Raw genomic sequence first — 17,683 nt, 5'->3', positions numbered from 1 at the left:
ATACGCGATGGTAGCGCGTGAAACTCGGGACGACTTGAACTGTATGATATCATTGTACAATGCAAATCATTGTAGAATGTATGATATCATCGTTCTACATGATATGCATTGTACAATGATATCATACAGTTCAACGTTATACTAACCTAAATAGATCCTGTTGTTGTGTTGCGTCTGCAGTAAAAAAAAAAAGAGAGAGAAAAAACTAAAGAAGTTAGTGACAATAAATGAGAGAAATAAAAAATAAAAAAAAGTAAAGAAATTTAGAGAAACCAGATGCAAAGGTCCATGTTCAGTACCTAGTAAATTTAAATTATTTTTCTAATATGTATATACCTCCAATCTCTGGTCTTAAATATAAAATTAATTTTATTTAATTTAATGATTTGACTAAAAAAGAGCTATCTTAAGACAATAAACAAAGCTAACATTTAATAATAATGATAATAAAAGAATGAAGAAGAAATATTAACTTCAGGTGCAAACTGCAAATCCAGATTAATGCTTACTGTAAAATAGGAGAAAAAAAGGACAAATATTAAGGGAGCAATTTTTTTGGTTTTATCGACTCAATCTTAAATACACAAGACCTATGTTATCATATGATACAAAAACACCTCATGAGAACACTATCAAAATTACTTCTGATGTTCAAACATTTTCATTAGTCCCAAATAAAGGTGATCCTTGGGGGTTTGAGTAGGATGATAAAACTGTTTCACCACTACACAAACATCTCCACTGTGCCAACTGCCAACAGTCAATATGAGTCAGCGTATCCCACAAATAACATTATTAGCTAGCATGCACTTAAAGCCAGATAAAACAATAGGTAAGGAGACATGAAAAAGAGTGTTATAACTAGCACAATTGATACTGCCACACAAAAGTCACACTACAGTGTCCTAGCTGTTGGATCTTCATTTATTTGATCACTCAATGCAAAAGTTCAATGACCAAATAGATAGTCTTTTCTTTTTCAAGAAAATAAAGTATGACTAGGTCGATAACATAACAGGCCAAATTTTTGTGACAACAGCATAGGGACAAATTCAATCAAAGTAAAACTCAGCACGAGTATATCAGTATATGTATCCTGTCACAAATATAAATTATCGGTCAAACAAAGTACATGAATTTTCCTTTGATTAATCACAAAGCATAGCACAGGAAATCAAATCAGTAAAAAGAGTAGTTATGGAAAAATATTAGTTTGCAAATTAGGACACTCACACCAAAGATTTTCCTATGAAGATAATTGAAGGAAAAACAAGTGCAGCGAAAATGTAAAAAGGCAATGTGAACCTGCTTGAAGAAATTTAGTGAACAATAAGTGACTACAATGAGAAAATATATAAATGTAGTTGCTCTATAATAGGGATATGGTATAATAATCATAATATTTGTATGCATACCTTCAAACCACGAGCCACGTTATGTGCAATATTCATTTGATCTCAATTTCCAAAAATATCACATGTTCTCTTGTCAACACTTGCTTGCTCTCTTGTCAACACTTGCTTGCTTTAGGAGAAACTTGACAAGCTGTTGCACCAGAATAAAGATATCAATCAAATGAAGGTTTGCTCCAAGAAGGGCATATTTCAGTTTTTAAGTGCCTAGAAAGTGAGAATGGAATTTAAATTTCAATTCAAGATAGCATATTTTAATTTTAAAATACATTTACATGCAAGAAGAACAATAATAGACAGTGAATGCCAACAAAAAATAATTAAATAGTGCATCCAAATCAAATAAAGCTAATTAAATAGATAGATATGCTTGCTTTACTTGAAATTTAAAACCTAACAAGGAGTAGTATTTATAGTAGTAATTAAGATTACGCCAATAGGAAACATATATTGACATGTGGATCAGTGGGTTTGTTATCTTCCTTATCTTCCTATTCCTTCTAGAATTCAGTTTAGTACTAGGCCCCTTATTCCTAGCAAAAGCATAGGAAGAAATAAATCATTACCATCTATCTGCAAAAACCAATTATGATATTATAAAAGCAGATATTACACACTAAAATTTCTATTTGCTAATACTTACCTGCTCTGCTACAATGACATTTTCAAAAGCACTATACAAGCTTTCTTTCGTAATAGCCCCAACAATAAGATTTGGAAGTTGATACTCTACCCTGTGTACACCACACGTACTGATACTAAGCAATAATATTTTGTTGAAATAGGTAGCTCAAAATTTAATAGCTAATTAGTGGATTCATTTAAAAATAGTTTCAGAAATATTAAGGATATTCCAAAAATATTGTCCAGGAAGAACAACTTCTGATATATATAACTATTAAGTAGTTCCAAAACACAAATGGCAGGAAAAAAATGAGGAAAGGCTAGAGGCTTTCTTTGACACAAGTTGCAAACTATGGAGTATAACCCAAAAGGTTATCTAAACCATATACAAATACAGACACACATGCATAAACAAATACATTTTAAAGGAACATCTAAATCAGTTTTCAAAGTTTACCTTTTTTTTAAAGAGTAAATTTTATTAGAAGGAAAGAAGGAAATAGGAGGAGAAGAATAAGCCATCCTATGCCATGAAAACTGATTCCAGCATGAATGAGATAAGGTCAGCTGCATCAACACCTCTATCCTGCATCAAATTGGATGATGAAGAACATTAGAAAACAAATGGAAAAAATATTATTAAAAAAAAAGTTAGAGCTACCTCAAAATTAGAGATATATTCTCTGATAATGTACCAAAGCTGTGCATTTGTATCCATCAGCTGTAATTCACAAGGAACAATCTTTATATTTAGGAGAATGCATTATACATTAAATACAATTGGCTTATAAATACTTTGACACATACCAAAAACTGGAAACCACTTTCAGTTAATTTTGGAGCTTCTTTGTCTCTGTATTGGCATATGAGAAAATTATATCGCAGCGGAAGAGGCACGAATCCTCTACATGAGGGCGCGTCGTGCGCAAGGCAGCGAACTCCTTCGACCGGATTTTCCACCACGCGAAGCACACCGGCGTCGCTGCCACGGTACTCTGGCAGTTGTTGCGCTCGGTGCTATCCTCGGTGAACCACGAGGTCCGCTCCGACTTTGAGATTCGTGTCACGGCGCTTCTTGCGGACATCGCCACCGTGAACTCCGCCCGCAGGGCCACGATCAACGGGGAAGGCGGCGGCGCCGTCGTGGACTGGCTGCTCGAGTCAGTGGCGGCGGCGACACCTAGGCGGAGTACGCGAGGGCGTTGGCGTATCTTATTGCGAACCCTAACATGTCTGCGGCCGTTCTTGGGAGACCTCACGCGGTTCCGAGTCTTCTGAGGTTCATCTTCTCGTCCCAGCAATGGCGGGTTTGGTTGAGTTGCTTGAAGGAGATGGTGGGCTTTTGGGCTCCCTCAGCGCCGCGATGAAGCAGCTGAGGCGACAACAAATGCGTCAATGAGAGAGAGAGTGGTACACTGCCTGATAATGAGAGAAAGCCCTAAATTATATTAATTAAAAATAGTAAGCATTTAAGACGGCTTTTCTCGAAAATCGTCTTTGTTTTGAAGCATTCCAAGGCGGTTTTCAAAAACCGTTTTTAAAATATTACCAATATTTACAAATTTGCCATTGTGATATAAGCAAAAACGGTTTTTTATAACCGACTTAAATAGTGTGTTGTAAAAAATGATATTTTTAGTAGTGTAGGTTATAAATTCAGGATTGGCCAAGGCAATGTCTCTCTGTGGTATGGCAGATGATCTAATTCTGGCATTGTGAATATGATAGGTTGGAGTTTGTGGACCTTAATGATGTGAATATTTATATTAAACATCTTTAGAGGAATGGTGAGTGGCATTGGCAATCTGTCACTATTCTTATCCCATTGTGGCTTAAGTAGGAAGTTGAGAGTTTGTTCCTTAATGATATGGTTCTGGATGTGGTTGTTTCGGGCCACTCCTCTGATGAGGTTTATTTTGTTAAATCCTCACAAAGGCCAGGTTACAAAATCTCAGAAAATATAAAGTTCTTTCTTTGGATCACTGCCAATGAAATCATTCCCACTAATCTTTATCGCTTTAACCATCATGTTGCTTTTGATTTTCTTGTAAAAATATTCATATACTGATCTAAACATGCAAATCAATTTAAATGGCATATTTAGATCAAATAGCAGAAATTAAAAATATTATGAGCGTACCTCCAGCCATTGCAAATTGAACGCGAAGCGGCGCACATATGAACCTGAAAGACAGTTTTGTTCTTCCAGACCCTTACTCACTCAGAATAGATGGCGTATTTTTTTTCTGAATAGAGAAGTGGGTTTGGTGATACAAAACTGAGAGCACTTCATCCTATTTATAGAGTCTGTCCATCACAGAGCTCTCAACTTGTTATTAGAACGTGAGATAGGAAGTTATCAATACGTGAGATAAGAAGTTATTAGTACATGAGATAAAGGATGGGTACGTGATTTGTTACTGAAGGTGGTTGCAAATATATTTGCAAAGATATGGGTTGAATGTGGATGGAAAATGGACCAGATTCAGAAATAACAAAATGTTCCAAAATAAAAATAAATAAAGGACGTGGAACGTGATTTGTTACGTGAGTTTCCAACATTCTCCCACTTGGTCCATTTAACTCAACATCAACCATAACAAGAAACATAATATATGAGTCATGGCGATAGGTCCTCTAATGATGAGTAGTATCTTCCATGTACCACAATATATCAAGTCTCTCAACACTAGCTCTCAACTTAATGAATAAACCATATGTTTATTCTATATCTAAATCGAATGATTTTTCTCGAAATAAATAAATATGTGCACAAAACCGTATGAGAAAATATCTAACTGAATAAGAGTTTCATTGAAAATAACAAATGTACATACAATGAAATTACATCATGGAACCAAGTCTCATTCGTACTACATGATCCTTAAAATTCTTTGGTGGCATGCCTTTAGTTAAAGGATCAGCAATCATCAACTCAGTGTTGACGTGTTCAATGACCACATTCTTTTCTTTTACACGTTCTCTTATGGCTAAGTACTTAATGTCGATGTGCTTACTTCGACTTCCACTTTTGTTATTTTTAGTCATAAACACCGCATCAAAGTTGTCACAATACAACTTTAATGGCCTAGAAATAGAGTCCACAACTCTAAGGCCAGATATGAAACTCTTCAACCATACACCATGCGAGGTAGCCTCAAAACAAGAAACGAACTCAGCCTCCATAGTGGAAGTAGCAGTCAAGGTTTGTTTGGCACTTCTCCAAGATACAACTCCACTGGCTAACATAAAAATATAACCAGATGTTGATCTTCGTGAATCAACGCAACCAGCAAAGTCTGAGTCGGAGTAGCCAATCACTTCCGGACAATCAGTTTGTCTGTACATGAGCATGTAATCCTTTGTTCCTTGAAGATATCTCATCACTTTCTTTGCAACTTTCCAGTGGTCAATACCTGGATTACTTTGATATCTTCCCAAGACTCCAACAGCGAATGCAATATCAGGTCTAGTGCAAACCTGAGCATACATAAGGCTTCCAACTGCTGAAGCATATGGAATATTTTTCATGTGTTCCCGCTCAAAATCATTTTTGGGGCATTGACTCAAACCAAGTTTGTCACCCTTCACAATGGGAGCTACACTTGGTGAACAATCTTTCATATTAAATCTCTCTAAAACTTTGTTGATATAGGTTTCTTGAGACAAGCCTAAAATGCCTCGAGATCTTTCTCTATGGATTTTTATGCCTATGACATAAGATGCCTCTCCCATATCCTTCATATCAAAGTTCTTTGAGAGAAATTGTTTCACCTCATATAGCATACCCTTATCATTAGTCGCAAGCAGAATATCATCTGCCTATAATACAAGGAAACAAATCTTACTCCCACTGACCTTTTGGTATATACAGTGATCCATGACATTCTCTTCAAAGCTAAATGAAGAAATGACCTTATGAAATTTTAAATACCATTGGTGGGGAGCTTGTTTCAATCCATAGATGGACTTATTAAGCTTGCAGACTAAGTACTCACCAACACTAGATAAGAATCCCTCAGGTTGTTTCATGTAAACCTCTTCTTCTAGATCACCATTCAGGAACGCCGTTTTCACATCCATTTGATGCAACTCAAGATCAAAATAAGCTACTAATGCCAAAATTACTCGAAGAGAGTCTTTCTTAGATACAGGGGAAAAGGTCTCTCTGTAATCGATTCCTTCTCTTTGAGTGAATCCTTTAGCAACAAGCCTTGCCTTATGTCTCTCAATGTTTCCTTCTGAGTCTTTCTTTGTTTTGAAGACCCATCTACATCCGATGGCTTTTACACCAACAGGAAACTCAACGAGATCCCAAACTTGGTTAGATGCCATAGAATCCATCTCATCCCTCATAGCATTATACCACAAATTTGATTCCTTAGAACTCATGACTTGTGAAAACGTCTCAGGATCATTTTCGGCTCCAATGTTGTAGTCTGATTCTTGTAGGTACACTACATAATCACTAGGAATTGCTGTCTTTTTTACTCTAGTAGATCTTGTTAATGTTGTTTGGTCATCTTGCTAAGGAACTTGTTCAACTGGTTCTTCACCAGTTTGTTTAATATCATCATGTTGTTCCTCACAAACAACTTGATCTACATGATCACTTTCAACAGCTTGTGGAACTTCAATCACTAGTTGTCTAACACCCATTTTAACTTGAGGGGTGGGAATGACTACCAACCTATTACTTGTCCCAGAAGGTTCAACTTCATAGTGATCCCTTTCAGAAGAAATGTTCTGAAATTGATCACTCCCACTGATCAAGTCATTTTCAAGAAACTTTGCATTCCTTGATTCCACAATCCTAGTGTTGTGGGATGGACAATAGAACCTATACCCTTTAGATGTTTCAGCATATCCAATGAAATACCCAGTAATAGTCTTAGGGTCTAGTTTCTTCTCTTGTGGATTATAAATTCTTACTTCAGACGGGCATCCCCAAATGCGTATATGTCGCAAACTTGGTTTCCAACCCTTGAATAACTCAAAAGGTGTCTTTGAGACAACCTTGGTTGGAACTCGGTTTAATATATACGCAGCTGTCTTAAGAGCATCAATCCACAAAAATTGAGGAAGCTTTACATTACTCCTCATGCTTCTCACCATGTCTAATAAGGTTTGATTTCTTCATTCTGCCACACCATTCTGATTCGGAGAACCAGACATAGTGTATTGGGCAACAATCCCATGTTCTTGAAGAAATTTCGCAAATGAACCTGGTGCTTGTCCATCCTCTGTGTATCTACCATAGTACTCCCCACCTCTATCTGATCTCATGATCTTAATTTGTTTTCCACATTGTTTCTCAACTTCAGCCTTAAAAACTTTAAAGACATCTAAAGCTTCATTCTTAGAATGAAGTAGAGATACATATATCGTGAATAATCATCTATAAAGGTTATGAAGTATTTCAGACTATTTGCATCCATGTCTGGACAACATATGTCTGTATGTATGATTTCTAATAAATTAGAACTCCTCTTTGCACCCTTTTTAGACTTGTTAGTTTGCTTACCCTTAATGCAATCTACATAAGTCTCAAAATCAGCAAAATCCAAAGTACTAAGTACTCCTTCATTTACTAATCGCTTAATTCTCTCAATAGAGATATGTCCTAATCTCCGGTGCCACAACATAGAGGATTCTTCATTCATAATACATCGTTTTAACCCAACAGAAACGTGCATAGAAGTAGCGTCATTTTTCAATTCAATCGAATAAAGACCATCAACCAATTGACCATAACCAATAATTTCATATTTATTTAGTAAATTAAAACCAAAGTCTGTAAAATTAAAATAAAATCCCAAAGGTGCAAGTTTAGAAACAGAAATTAAGTTTTTACAGAAACTAGGAACATAAAAAACTTTCTCCAAATGTAATTTAAAGCCACTACTCAAAACTAAGACGCACGTTCCAATGGCCTCTACATGCGAGCTCATTCTACTCCCTGAGTAGATGCACTGCTCACTTCCCATTGGCTTCCTTAGGCTTTCCATACCCTGCAAGGTATTAGAAACATGGATTGTAGAACCAGAGTCAATCCACCATGTATTATGATTCACATTAATCATATTAGATTCATAACAAACGAAAGACAATGGTGTACCTTTCTTCTCAAACCAACTTTTAAATTTGGGGCAGTCCTTCTTCATGTGTCCTTTCTTTTTACAGAAGAAACACTTTGACTCCTTTTTAATTGTTGGTTGAGTTGGAATCTTTCCTTTATTGGTGCCTACAGACTTCTTCCTATCCTTTCTAGAAGTAGAAGTAGTCAAATTTACCTTCTCACCCTCTTCCATTATCAATCTCTCCTCTTCTTGAACACACATGGTCATCAATTTATTAATAGACCATTTATCCTTATGTGTGTTGTAGGAGATTTTGAAGGGTGTATACTGTTGAGGTAGGGTGCACAAAATGAAATGTACCAAGAAGGATTCAGACATGGTAACTTCCAGGGTTTTCAACTGAGTCACTATGTCCCTTAAGCGCATGATATGTTCACGCACACCCCTCGTTCTAGTAAGCTTAATGGAAGAGAATTGCATAATGAGTGTGCTAGCAAGCGACTTCTCAGAGGTCGTAAATTGTTCATCAATGGCTTTCAACAGATCTCTGACCTTATCATGCTGGTCAACTGAACCCCGGATACTAGCGGATATGTTGGTTTTTATGAACATAACGGAGAGACGATTAGATCTCTCCCACTTTTCATAAAGGTCAACAGCATCAGGTTCGCTAGTTTCAGTAATAGCCGGTGGCTCATCCTTCCTTATAGCATAGTCAATATCCATCCAGCCCAAATGAAGGAGAACTCTTTCCTTTCAAACCTTATAATTATCACCTTTCAAAATGGAAAGGTCACAAGAAATATTCATAGATTGTGAAACTGCAAACAAACACACATGCTCATTAAGAAAATTTGAGACTAAACAAATGTCATGTTTTGCCAATGCAAATCATGTCTCAATATATGAATCTAGTGACACAAAACTTATCTGTGGGCTAAAGTCCTACTCAATTAGATTCATCATGCAACTTTATGATAAAACTATTAAATCATGTTCTTTTCCTTAATTCCTATGGGTAAATTAAGAAATATAATTTAATATTTTATCCTAATTAATCATACAAATATAACAAAATTCCTGTGGGTAGATTTCATCACATTACATATGATTAATCACAATTAATATTTCTAATGTGATTATAAATTTAGCATATAATTTTACTCAATTAAAGATGATGTGGCTATTATCTAATTTAATAAAATTATATTAATCACTTAACATTCAAAAATAATCCTTGTATAAACATACTTAATAATGCAAATGTGCTCAATATTGAATCATAAAAATTACATGTATACCAATTCAAAATAACATTGCATGTATATTCATTCAACATGTAATAAACTTTAAATGATTAAATCCAATTAATACCAGTATTTAACATAATATTGTATGTTCAGCATAACTTAGAGACACACAATTTTAAACAGTTTGTGTATAAATGATTTATCCTTCAGAAGTTATAAATACACATGAACTACACCTAATAAACAATTAAATTGCAATAGCTTAGCGCCAAAGGGAGTCCTTTCATGCTTACAGGGCAAGGGTTCAAAACCAGCCCAAAATGTTTTCGCGTTATCAGTACGTGATTTGTTACTCAAGGTGGTTGCAAATATATTTGCAAAGATATGAGTTGAATGTGGATGAAAAATGGACCGGATTCAGAAATAACAAAATGTTCCAAAATAAAATAAATAAAGGACGTGGAACGTGATTTGTTACGTGGGCTTCCAGCATATCTTTGTAACAGGTGTATCTCGAGTAAAGAATCCATCTTTATCTAGCTTGGTTGGAGGATATCAATTTTCTTATCTGTGAGTCGGATTCACAGTCAGCTATTAAGATAATTCAGAAAGATGTTCCAGTCTCTCATTTGATGTATCTTCTTGACACCAAGATCAGAAGCTTCATGCAACTTGATTGGAGGACTCTCACTTTTCTAAGCTTCTTGCTGATTCGTTAGGAGTTTTCTTTTGCAGGAAGCATTAGTTCTCTTTTGTTTTTGTTTCTTTGTTCTGTTGTTTCTTTTTAGATGCATAAAAAAACTCATTAAAATATTTATTTTGATTATGAAAATACTGATATTCCTTACCTGGATGATGTTGTTTGTTTCCATTAAATTTGTTATGTTAATGTAATTGAATCTCATGTTTTATGTGTTAAAATGTTAAAGTTAAAAAAATGTCATTTGTACAATAATTCATATAATAATTTGTACAACAATATTTTTTGTGTTTATCTTTTTCTTGCACATCATTTACTACATGTTATACCTTTCAAAATAGGTTAATAAACAAAATAAAGGTGTTTTTCTTCTTCTAAATTGATAAATTGAAATTAGATTCATTTCATTTAGTTCCATTTCATTCTGTTATTTTAAATGACCCATAAATGTTACATTTTATTTCATTTCATCAAGTACAACATAATCATAAGTTTTTCTTAAAAATATTTTATGAGAAAAAAATTATGTATTAGAGTTTTAAACTGTCATCTAATCACAAACAATAGTATATAATATATTTGTTGATTTTTACAATAAAGATCTTAAAAATCATACCAATAATGATTTATGACCGAATAATATTATAAAATTACTTTACAATCAATGCATACTAATTAAACTCATTTTATTTTCTTTGAATGTTGATGATTTTTATTCCTTTATTTTGATATTTTAATATAACAATACACGTGAATGAAGTAAAATGACAAAAACTTTTTTTTTTTCTAGCAATTGGAGCAAAACGTGCGAACATGAGTACAATTCAGTTGCCAATGCAATACCTACGGCAGTGCAATGAGCTCAAAGAGGGTTGGTGTCAAAGAAACATCATTCTAATGCAACAATCAGCTAAGATTTTGATTCCAATAGACTACAATCCATTGAAGAAAAAATCTATTCATTAAATTATAATCTTGTTATTAATTAATAGTCCATCGTCATCATCAATTGCTGCTGGCTATGCATTGAATTGAAGACAATCATGTGTACCTTGTAAATCATAGAGTAGGGTTTACTTTCAAACTTTTTACACATGCCAGCCTTCGTTCTTGTTACCGGCCAAGCCTACTTTGGTTTCATCGTTGTCTTTTATCATTTTCCTAACGATAGCCCACAACAATACATTAATGCCACAATATTTCAAGTGACAACTATGTATACGTCCAACAAATGGTAGTATCTTGACTCTACGAATATAAATATTTAATTGAATGATAAAGGATATGGTCTACGAAGAGTTGAAGTTGAAATCTTGAACAAGGAACTAATCGTGGGCTTTTGACTTTATTTGTCTCCTAAAGATTTGATATATACATCTTTTTCAGCCTGTCAATGCAAGCTAATACACTCGTAACAATCCCGAATTGACAATAAGGAAATCCCCCACCTGGTTTGCTTCCCTTCTAATATGATTGCAATGAACATGATCTCCAAGAGCCATAAGCTGCCTAATTTTCTTGACCAAAGCGAAGCATCCTTGATTCTTAACGGCTGAGTGTATCAGATTTAACAGTGATCTTCTTAAACCCTTTATTCCATGTCAAGTGAAGGACCATGAAACATAGCTCATGTGCAAAACCAAATTAAATTTAAATAATGTAACCGTTGAAGTAAATGATATAGTAATACTGGATCCCTAGAGTGTGCTCATGTCATCACTTGACCAGATTGTCACCGGAACATTGGCACAAAACTTGCCCTCTCTAGACATATGGTCCCAGCAAACATCACAACTAGTTCAATCAATCATGACTTGAGGAAGTTGATATTTTTGAAGGGGAAATACCACAAAGCCAGATGATATGTACAGTAAAAGGATTGGGGAGAATGCTACAAAAACAAAAACATTAGTGGTTCAACTTGATAACACGAGATACCCTTTCAAAGAATATGGGGTACATGCTAGGGCTGAACATGATGTCCTCCCTCATCCATTCTGGTGCTACTCTTTCAAATGTACCTAGAGATGAAACATGGTACAGCAGTTCTGCTTCCTCTTCAGGGGATTTGCTAATCCACGATATACTGAAGGAGTAACCTATCATCATTGCAATAAAAGAAACATGTTAACCAAGCAGTTACATATCTACATTCTGCAAAATGTTAAATTGAAAGAATTTTATTTAAAAATTAAAAAATAAGAAATACCTGTAAAAAATACTCTATAAACTGTGACCAAGATCAGTTTGTCAAAGAATGACCCACAAATGAAACAAAGGTCTTACTGAAATAAGAATAAAATAACTGTATTCTGCATAATCAACTAGTGTCCAAAAAATGTGTCACTTTGTGACTTCTTAGCTCAGCCCCATTCTATTACCATTTATCTGTTTGAGGTAGAGATAATGTGCAAACTGCAAAGCATCAACACCCCTTCTCTCGATCTTTTCGCACTGTGTTTTTAGGCTCATTGAGCATCTATGATCTCTATCTGTATCCTGTTTTCATGCAATTTATATTACTATATGTTAAGTTATTCGGTGTCTTACACACTTGATAGGATAAGAGCTAATCATGTTTGTTTCCTTTTCTACTTTTATCTTGCTTATCCTATCTTGACCGACAACCTAGCCATCAAAATTTCAGATATATATCTAGATTGAAACAATATAGCCAAGTATATTTATTATTAATATGCTGACAAACTGTTAACTCAGAAACAAGGTGTAATAAGATTAAGAAATAAGTTACAACCAAAATTATGAATTACCGCTGGATTGATGCAGTGCAGAAAGGCATATTCGTTCGGTTTGATAGTCAATGGATAATTTCATGCCCAGTACATACTCAAAAAGAACTTGAATAAGCCAGTTACCATCATGACCACTTTCCTGTAAATCAATGCCTGTACAACGCATTGAGGATACATAAAACATATTAAAATTCCAACCAAACAGTTCACACACCAAACATGAATAACAATTGCTAACACCAACCTGATTGATGATTAGCCTTTGTACAGCACTCCAGCAGCTTTTTCACAAAAAAATGTCAGCATATAAAGGTGATTACGTTCTCCACCCAAATGAATTAAACGGAATGCATATGTGTGTGCGTGTGTACATTCATATAAATATAAATAAACACATACTTACACTTATATATTCCATTTTTAGGGTTTTAAAAGCTCACCTTACCAGAAGTAGTGTCCTTGCAAATGTTTTCCATTGACTCTCTCTCCACAGAATTACCTTGATCATTTTCAAAAGATATAAACCTTGCTTCTTTCTCCAAAGTATTTTGCCTTGTACGTTTTCTTGTCATTCTTATAGATGAGCTGTTAGAGTTAGCCTTAAACTGACCATCTACAGTCATGATCTTACTGTTATAATTTAAATCATGACATGCTCCTTCCTGGCGAAGCTTCAGCAATTTCTCAACTTCTTCGGCAAGAGCTTCATCTACCGAAAGTTCACACCCAAATCATCAATAGACAAGAAGAATAAATGAATCTGAGATACATTTGGAGACACCAGCATAGAAATAGATGCAACGAAGCATAATCAAACTACAACATTGTATATAGATTCCCACAAAAATTGCAAAGAAAAAGATTAACTAGACAGCTATCATAATGGTAAGCCATAAACCCCTGCTTTCTATTTCAATAAGGAATTTATAAAAAAAATATGAAAAGTAACTAAAACAGTTTCAAACTCAAAGCAATAACTAGAAACTAGGTTGAACCTCAAACTCTTTAGGGAAAAATACAGGTCAAACTCTTTAGGGAAAAATACAGGAAAACATCACGCGATGAGCACAACAAACAAGTTAAAATAATGTAAAAAGTATTGTTTTTGAACAATTACACTCACTATTATTACTAATACCCGTGTGCACCAGAAAAACGATGGAGAGACTCACTTTTGCGGGTTTCCTCAGCCAAAAGCCTCTGATAATCGGCAACCTGGTTGTCTTTGGCAGCCCTGACATTTAAAGTAACACAACAACGTTACATTTGCATAAAAGAGTTATATAAGGTTGGCTTGGTGGTTAAAAGTAGAGGTTGTGGGTTCGAATATTTCCCACTAACAAAGAAAACCAACAAACTAACAACTAACATTTGCCGATTAAGAAAAAAAACATTACATTTGCGTAAAGAAGCAAAAGAAATCAAAGAAGCTTTCCCTTAGAATTAAAAGATGGTTAGAATTTGATTTGTGGGAAACGTAGGTACCTAAGCGAAGCGAGTTCGGTTCTCAAATGATGGACTTGTCCAAGAAGCTCTTCCTTTTCGGTCATCAAGTGCTCTATCAACTCTTCCGCAGCTGCAACACTCAAATGTTAAAGAATTGAGGCGCAGCAGAGGAAATAAGGGATGGAGGAGAAGAAGAAGAAAGAAAGAAAGAAAGAAAGGTACCGGACGAGAAGTTTCTGAATTTGAGTTGTTGTTCTTCGTTGAGGTGATCCAAATCAGAGAGTTTGTTAGACTAAAAAGGAGAAAGAAAAAGGGAAAAATGAGTAACAAGGTGTGGTTGGTGATGAAAGAAAGATGAATTGCAGAAGAAAGAAAGAAGAAACCTTGAGTCTGGTGTACTTGTCATAGAGCTTCGTGTACAGAACCTCCATTGCACTGCACTGCACTGGTTTCTTCAATTCAAATTAGGGATCGAATTAATTTGAAGTTTTTTTTAACCAAAGGGGGTTTTATTTGAAACCCGGATACGCACTTCTCTAGAATGGGGCGTAATAACGTCATATTATTATTCAAAATTCTAAATATGATCCCGATCAGATATCATCAATGCCTTCCGGCCACTTTTTCATAGACTAAATTTGTTTGCATTCATGACTTTGTTGGTTCAAGAAAACTTTTCATAACGAGATAGTTGAATTTAGAATTTTTTATTAAATAAATTATTTTCATACATATAAATACAATCACATATTATATTTTGTGTTAATGTTATCACAACATATTATTTGTCATTTTTTATTTTTTTTTCCTATTAGAATAATAATGTCATGTTATCTAACTTCAAAATATATAATCAATTTTGGTTATTTTATTTTGTTGAATATATACTTTTTGTTCCTTTATTTTAAAATTTGATCTCTTTATTTTATAATTTTTATAATTTTTTTTCTTTTTCAAAATAAAAACATTTGGTGTTTCTATTTTAAAAAATTTATTTAAATATCTTTTTAGTTCTTATAATTTATTGTTTTTTATTTTTTGTCTTTCCAAAATTATTTTTTATTTTTCATCCTTGCAAATTATGTTTATTTTATTTTTAATCCTTAAAGCATTTTAGATAGCACTTTAGATAGTGAAAAAATATTATCTAAGATGTTATAAAGATGAAAAACAAAACAAACATAATTTGTAATAACTAAAAACAAAACAAAAATTACAAGTATGAAAAGTAAAAAAAATGTTAAATTACAAGGATTAAAAAGATATTTAAGTCTAAAAAAATTTACAATTTTGATCCAATCTTCAATGTTGTATTGTTCTGTTTCTTTTATTTCAGTCTAACATATTTCTTTAAAGTACCAAAATGATTTAATTAATTAAAATGTAAGAAATAGAAGCAATAAAATCATACAAAATTAAAAATTAGACCAAAATTGTGAATTTTCTAAAATAAGAAAACAAATACCACTATTATAAAATTAGATTACAGATTTTCTAAAATAAAGAAACTAAATATCTATATTTTAAAATAAATAAACTAAAATTACAGATTGATTAAGATCAAAATTATATTTAAGTTATAATATTACCTCTCTCACCGCTAAAATATAATATAAACTTATTAAAATAATTATTAAATTAGTAAATTAGTAAACATGTATATTATTGAAAGAATAAAAAAAAATAAAACAATATTTTTGTTCTGAGGGAACTAGTACTGATTCTATCAATGCTTCCTTTATCTACTTCACTAGAATTCTACATCGTGTGTCAGAACAAGAGACATACGTGTAAAAACTGTGATGTCCTAAAATTGGACAAAGCAACAACATTAGGGCATCTCCAACCAATAAATACATCAAAGTTTATCTTCTATTTCTTAATTATATTTCACACTTTCATATAATGTCACATTGCATTTTTATATTAAACAACTCAATCAACTTTTTAAACTCACTAAAGTTTTTCAAATGAATCTCATAATATATTTAATTTTTATTATTTTGTTATTGGCTGGGCCACTTTGCAAGAATAGCATCTGCAGCTAGCAACTTTCAATTTGTGTGGGTCCCACACAACATTGCTCTCCAATGGATGAAAACATCACATTCAATTGCTTTTATCATAGAAGTTAGATTTAGGCCATCTCCGGCGGTAGAATCGTAGAGTTGCTTAAACCCAAGAAGAAATCGTTTCATTTTTTTTTTTCTCCGTTGGAGGTGGTTCAGGTGGCAAAATGAGTATCTTAAAATTAAGTACCGCATCTTATGTAAGAAACAATTGCTTAGGAATTAAAAACTAATTTATTTACACCTACAAGCATCATCAAGTGCAAAGAAGAGGAAAATGTTATGCACATGTGGGACTTCTTCAAAGAAACTCTCCATTGGAGAAAAACACAAGCTCCATTGGACCCACCAAAAATTAATAAGAAACGCAGGTAAGCTCCTACCACAGGAGATGCCCTTAGCAACTCCAAGTGTATGAGAGATGAGTACTTGTTTGAGGTTATTCTGGGGTATTTCAAGAGAAGCATATGAAACTTAAGGAAGTGTTTGATAAAAAGCAATGAAAATGAGTGTAAAATAATGAAAAGAGATAAAAGCGAGTGTAAAATAATGAAAAGAGATAAAAGCGAGTGAAAAAATATTAGAAAGTGAAGTTTGTGTTGATTGAGATGAAAGAAAATGTAAAAGAGATAAAAAAAAAAATGAATCAAAGTAGTAAGTAAAGAACAAAAAGAAAAGGTTAAAAAAATAGAAATGAAACAAATGTTTATTTTACCTCATTAATTACATAGGTTTCCTATTCATTAGGTGACAATTTAATTTTAGAATTATGCTATTAGATGAAATTGCATAATCAATTATGCAATTTCATCTAACAATGTAACCGATTATGTTATAAGCACAATTGACCATTAGGTGACAATTTAATTTTATAATTATGCTATTAGATGAAATTGCATAATTGATTATGCAATTTCATCTAACCATGTAATCGATTATATTATAAGCATAATTGATTATGTTGTAAACCTCAGATCAACTCTATCCCAATTTTGAACGATTCAGTTAATATATAATCGATTATGCTAACAAGAAAACCAATTATGTAACCAACCCAACAAAAAAATGTTTAAATCCAAAATTATACCTAATCAACTATGCTATAAACATAATTGATTATGTTAGCAACACGAGATCAACTCTATCAAATTCAAAAGTTTCATTGGCTTGCATAACCAATTATGTGAATAGAATATTTGAATATGTAGAGATTAAAATGTTCAATTTCAATGACACAAGATTTACAATGATCACCTAATCGACTATACTATAAGCATAATTGATATGTTAGTAACTCAAGACCAACACTATCATATTCAAAAGTTTTAATGACACAAGATTTTTTGAGA

At 33.3% G+C, this 17,683-nt stretch overlaps 1 protein-coding gene across 2 annotated transcripts; it reads right to left on the bottom strand.

Annotated features, from left to right (window-relative positions):
• Positions 1 to 11,379: 11,379 nt before the first annotated feature.
• LOC100782993 (uncharacterized) lies at positions 11,380 to 14,911 on the bottom strand. Of its 2 annotated transcripts, XR_003263475.2 has the most exons (9): positions 14,649 to 14,911; positions 14,488 to 14,557; positions 14,305 to 14,395; positions 13,992 to 14,053; positions 13,260 to 13,528; positions 13,064 to 13,100; positions 12,838 to 12,972; positions 12,276 to 12,565; positions 12,024 to 12,165 (listed from the first exon to the last, which is right to left on the bottom strand). XR_003263475.2 is itself a non-coding variant. In XM_026124479.2 (8 exons), the coding sequence occupies exons 1-8, from the start codon at positions 14,694 to 14,696 to the stop codon at positions 11,975 to 11,977; spliced, it is 903 nt and encodes a 300-aa protein (XP_025980264.1). In that variant the 5' UTR covers positions 14,697 to 14,909; the 3' UTR covers positions 11,380 to 11,974. The 2 variants fall into 2 exon arrangements, 1 of the variants encoding a protein (XP_025980264.1); XM_026124479.2 differs by lacking the exon at positions 12,276 to 12,565 and having other exon boundaries at positions 11,380 to 12,165; positions 14,649 to 14,909.
• Positions 14,912 to 17,683: the final 2,772 nt, after the last annotated feature.

The sequence above is a fragment of the Glycine max genome, chromosome 13, assembly GCF_000004515.6.
Source record: "Glycine max cultivar Williams 82 chromosome 13, Glycine_max_v4.0, whole genome shotgun sequence".
NCBI classification, from domain to species: Eukaryota; Viridiplantae; Streptophyta; class Magnoliopsida; order Fabales; family Fabaceae; genus Glycine; species Glycine max.
The sequence above is the reverse complement of the archived record's forward strand: the minus strand, read 5'-3'. Positions and strand labels throughout refer to the sequence as shown.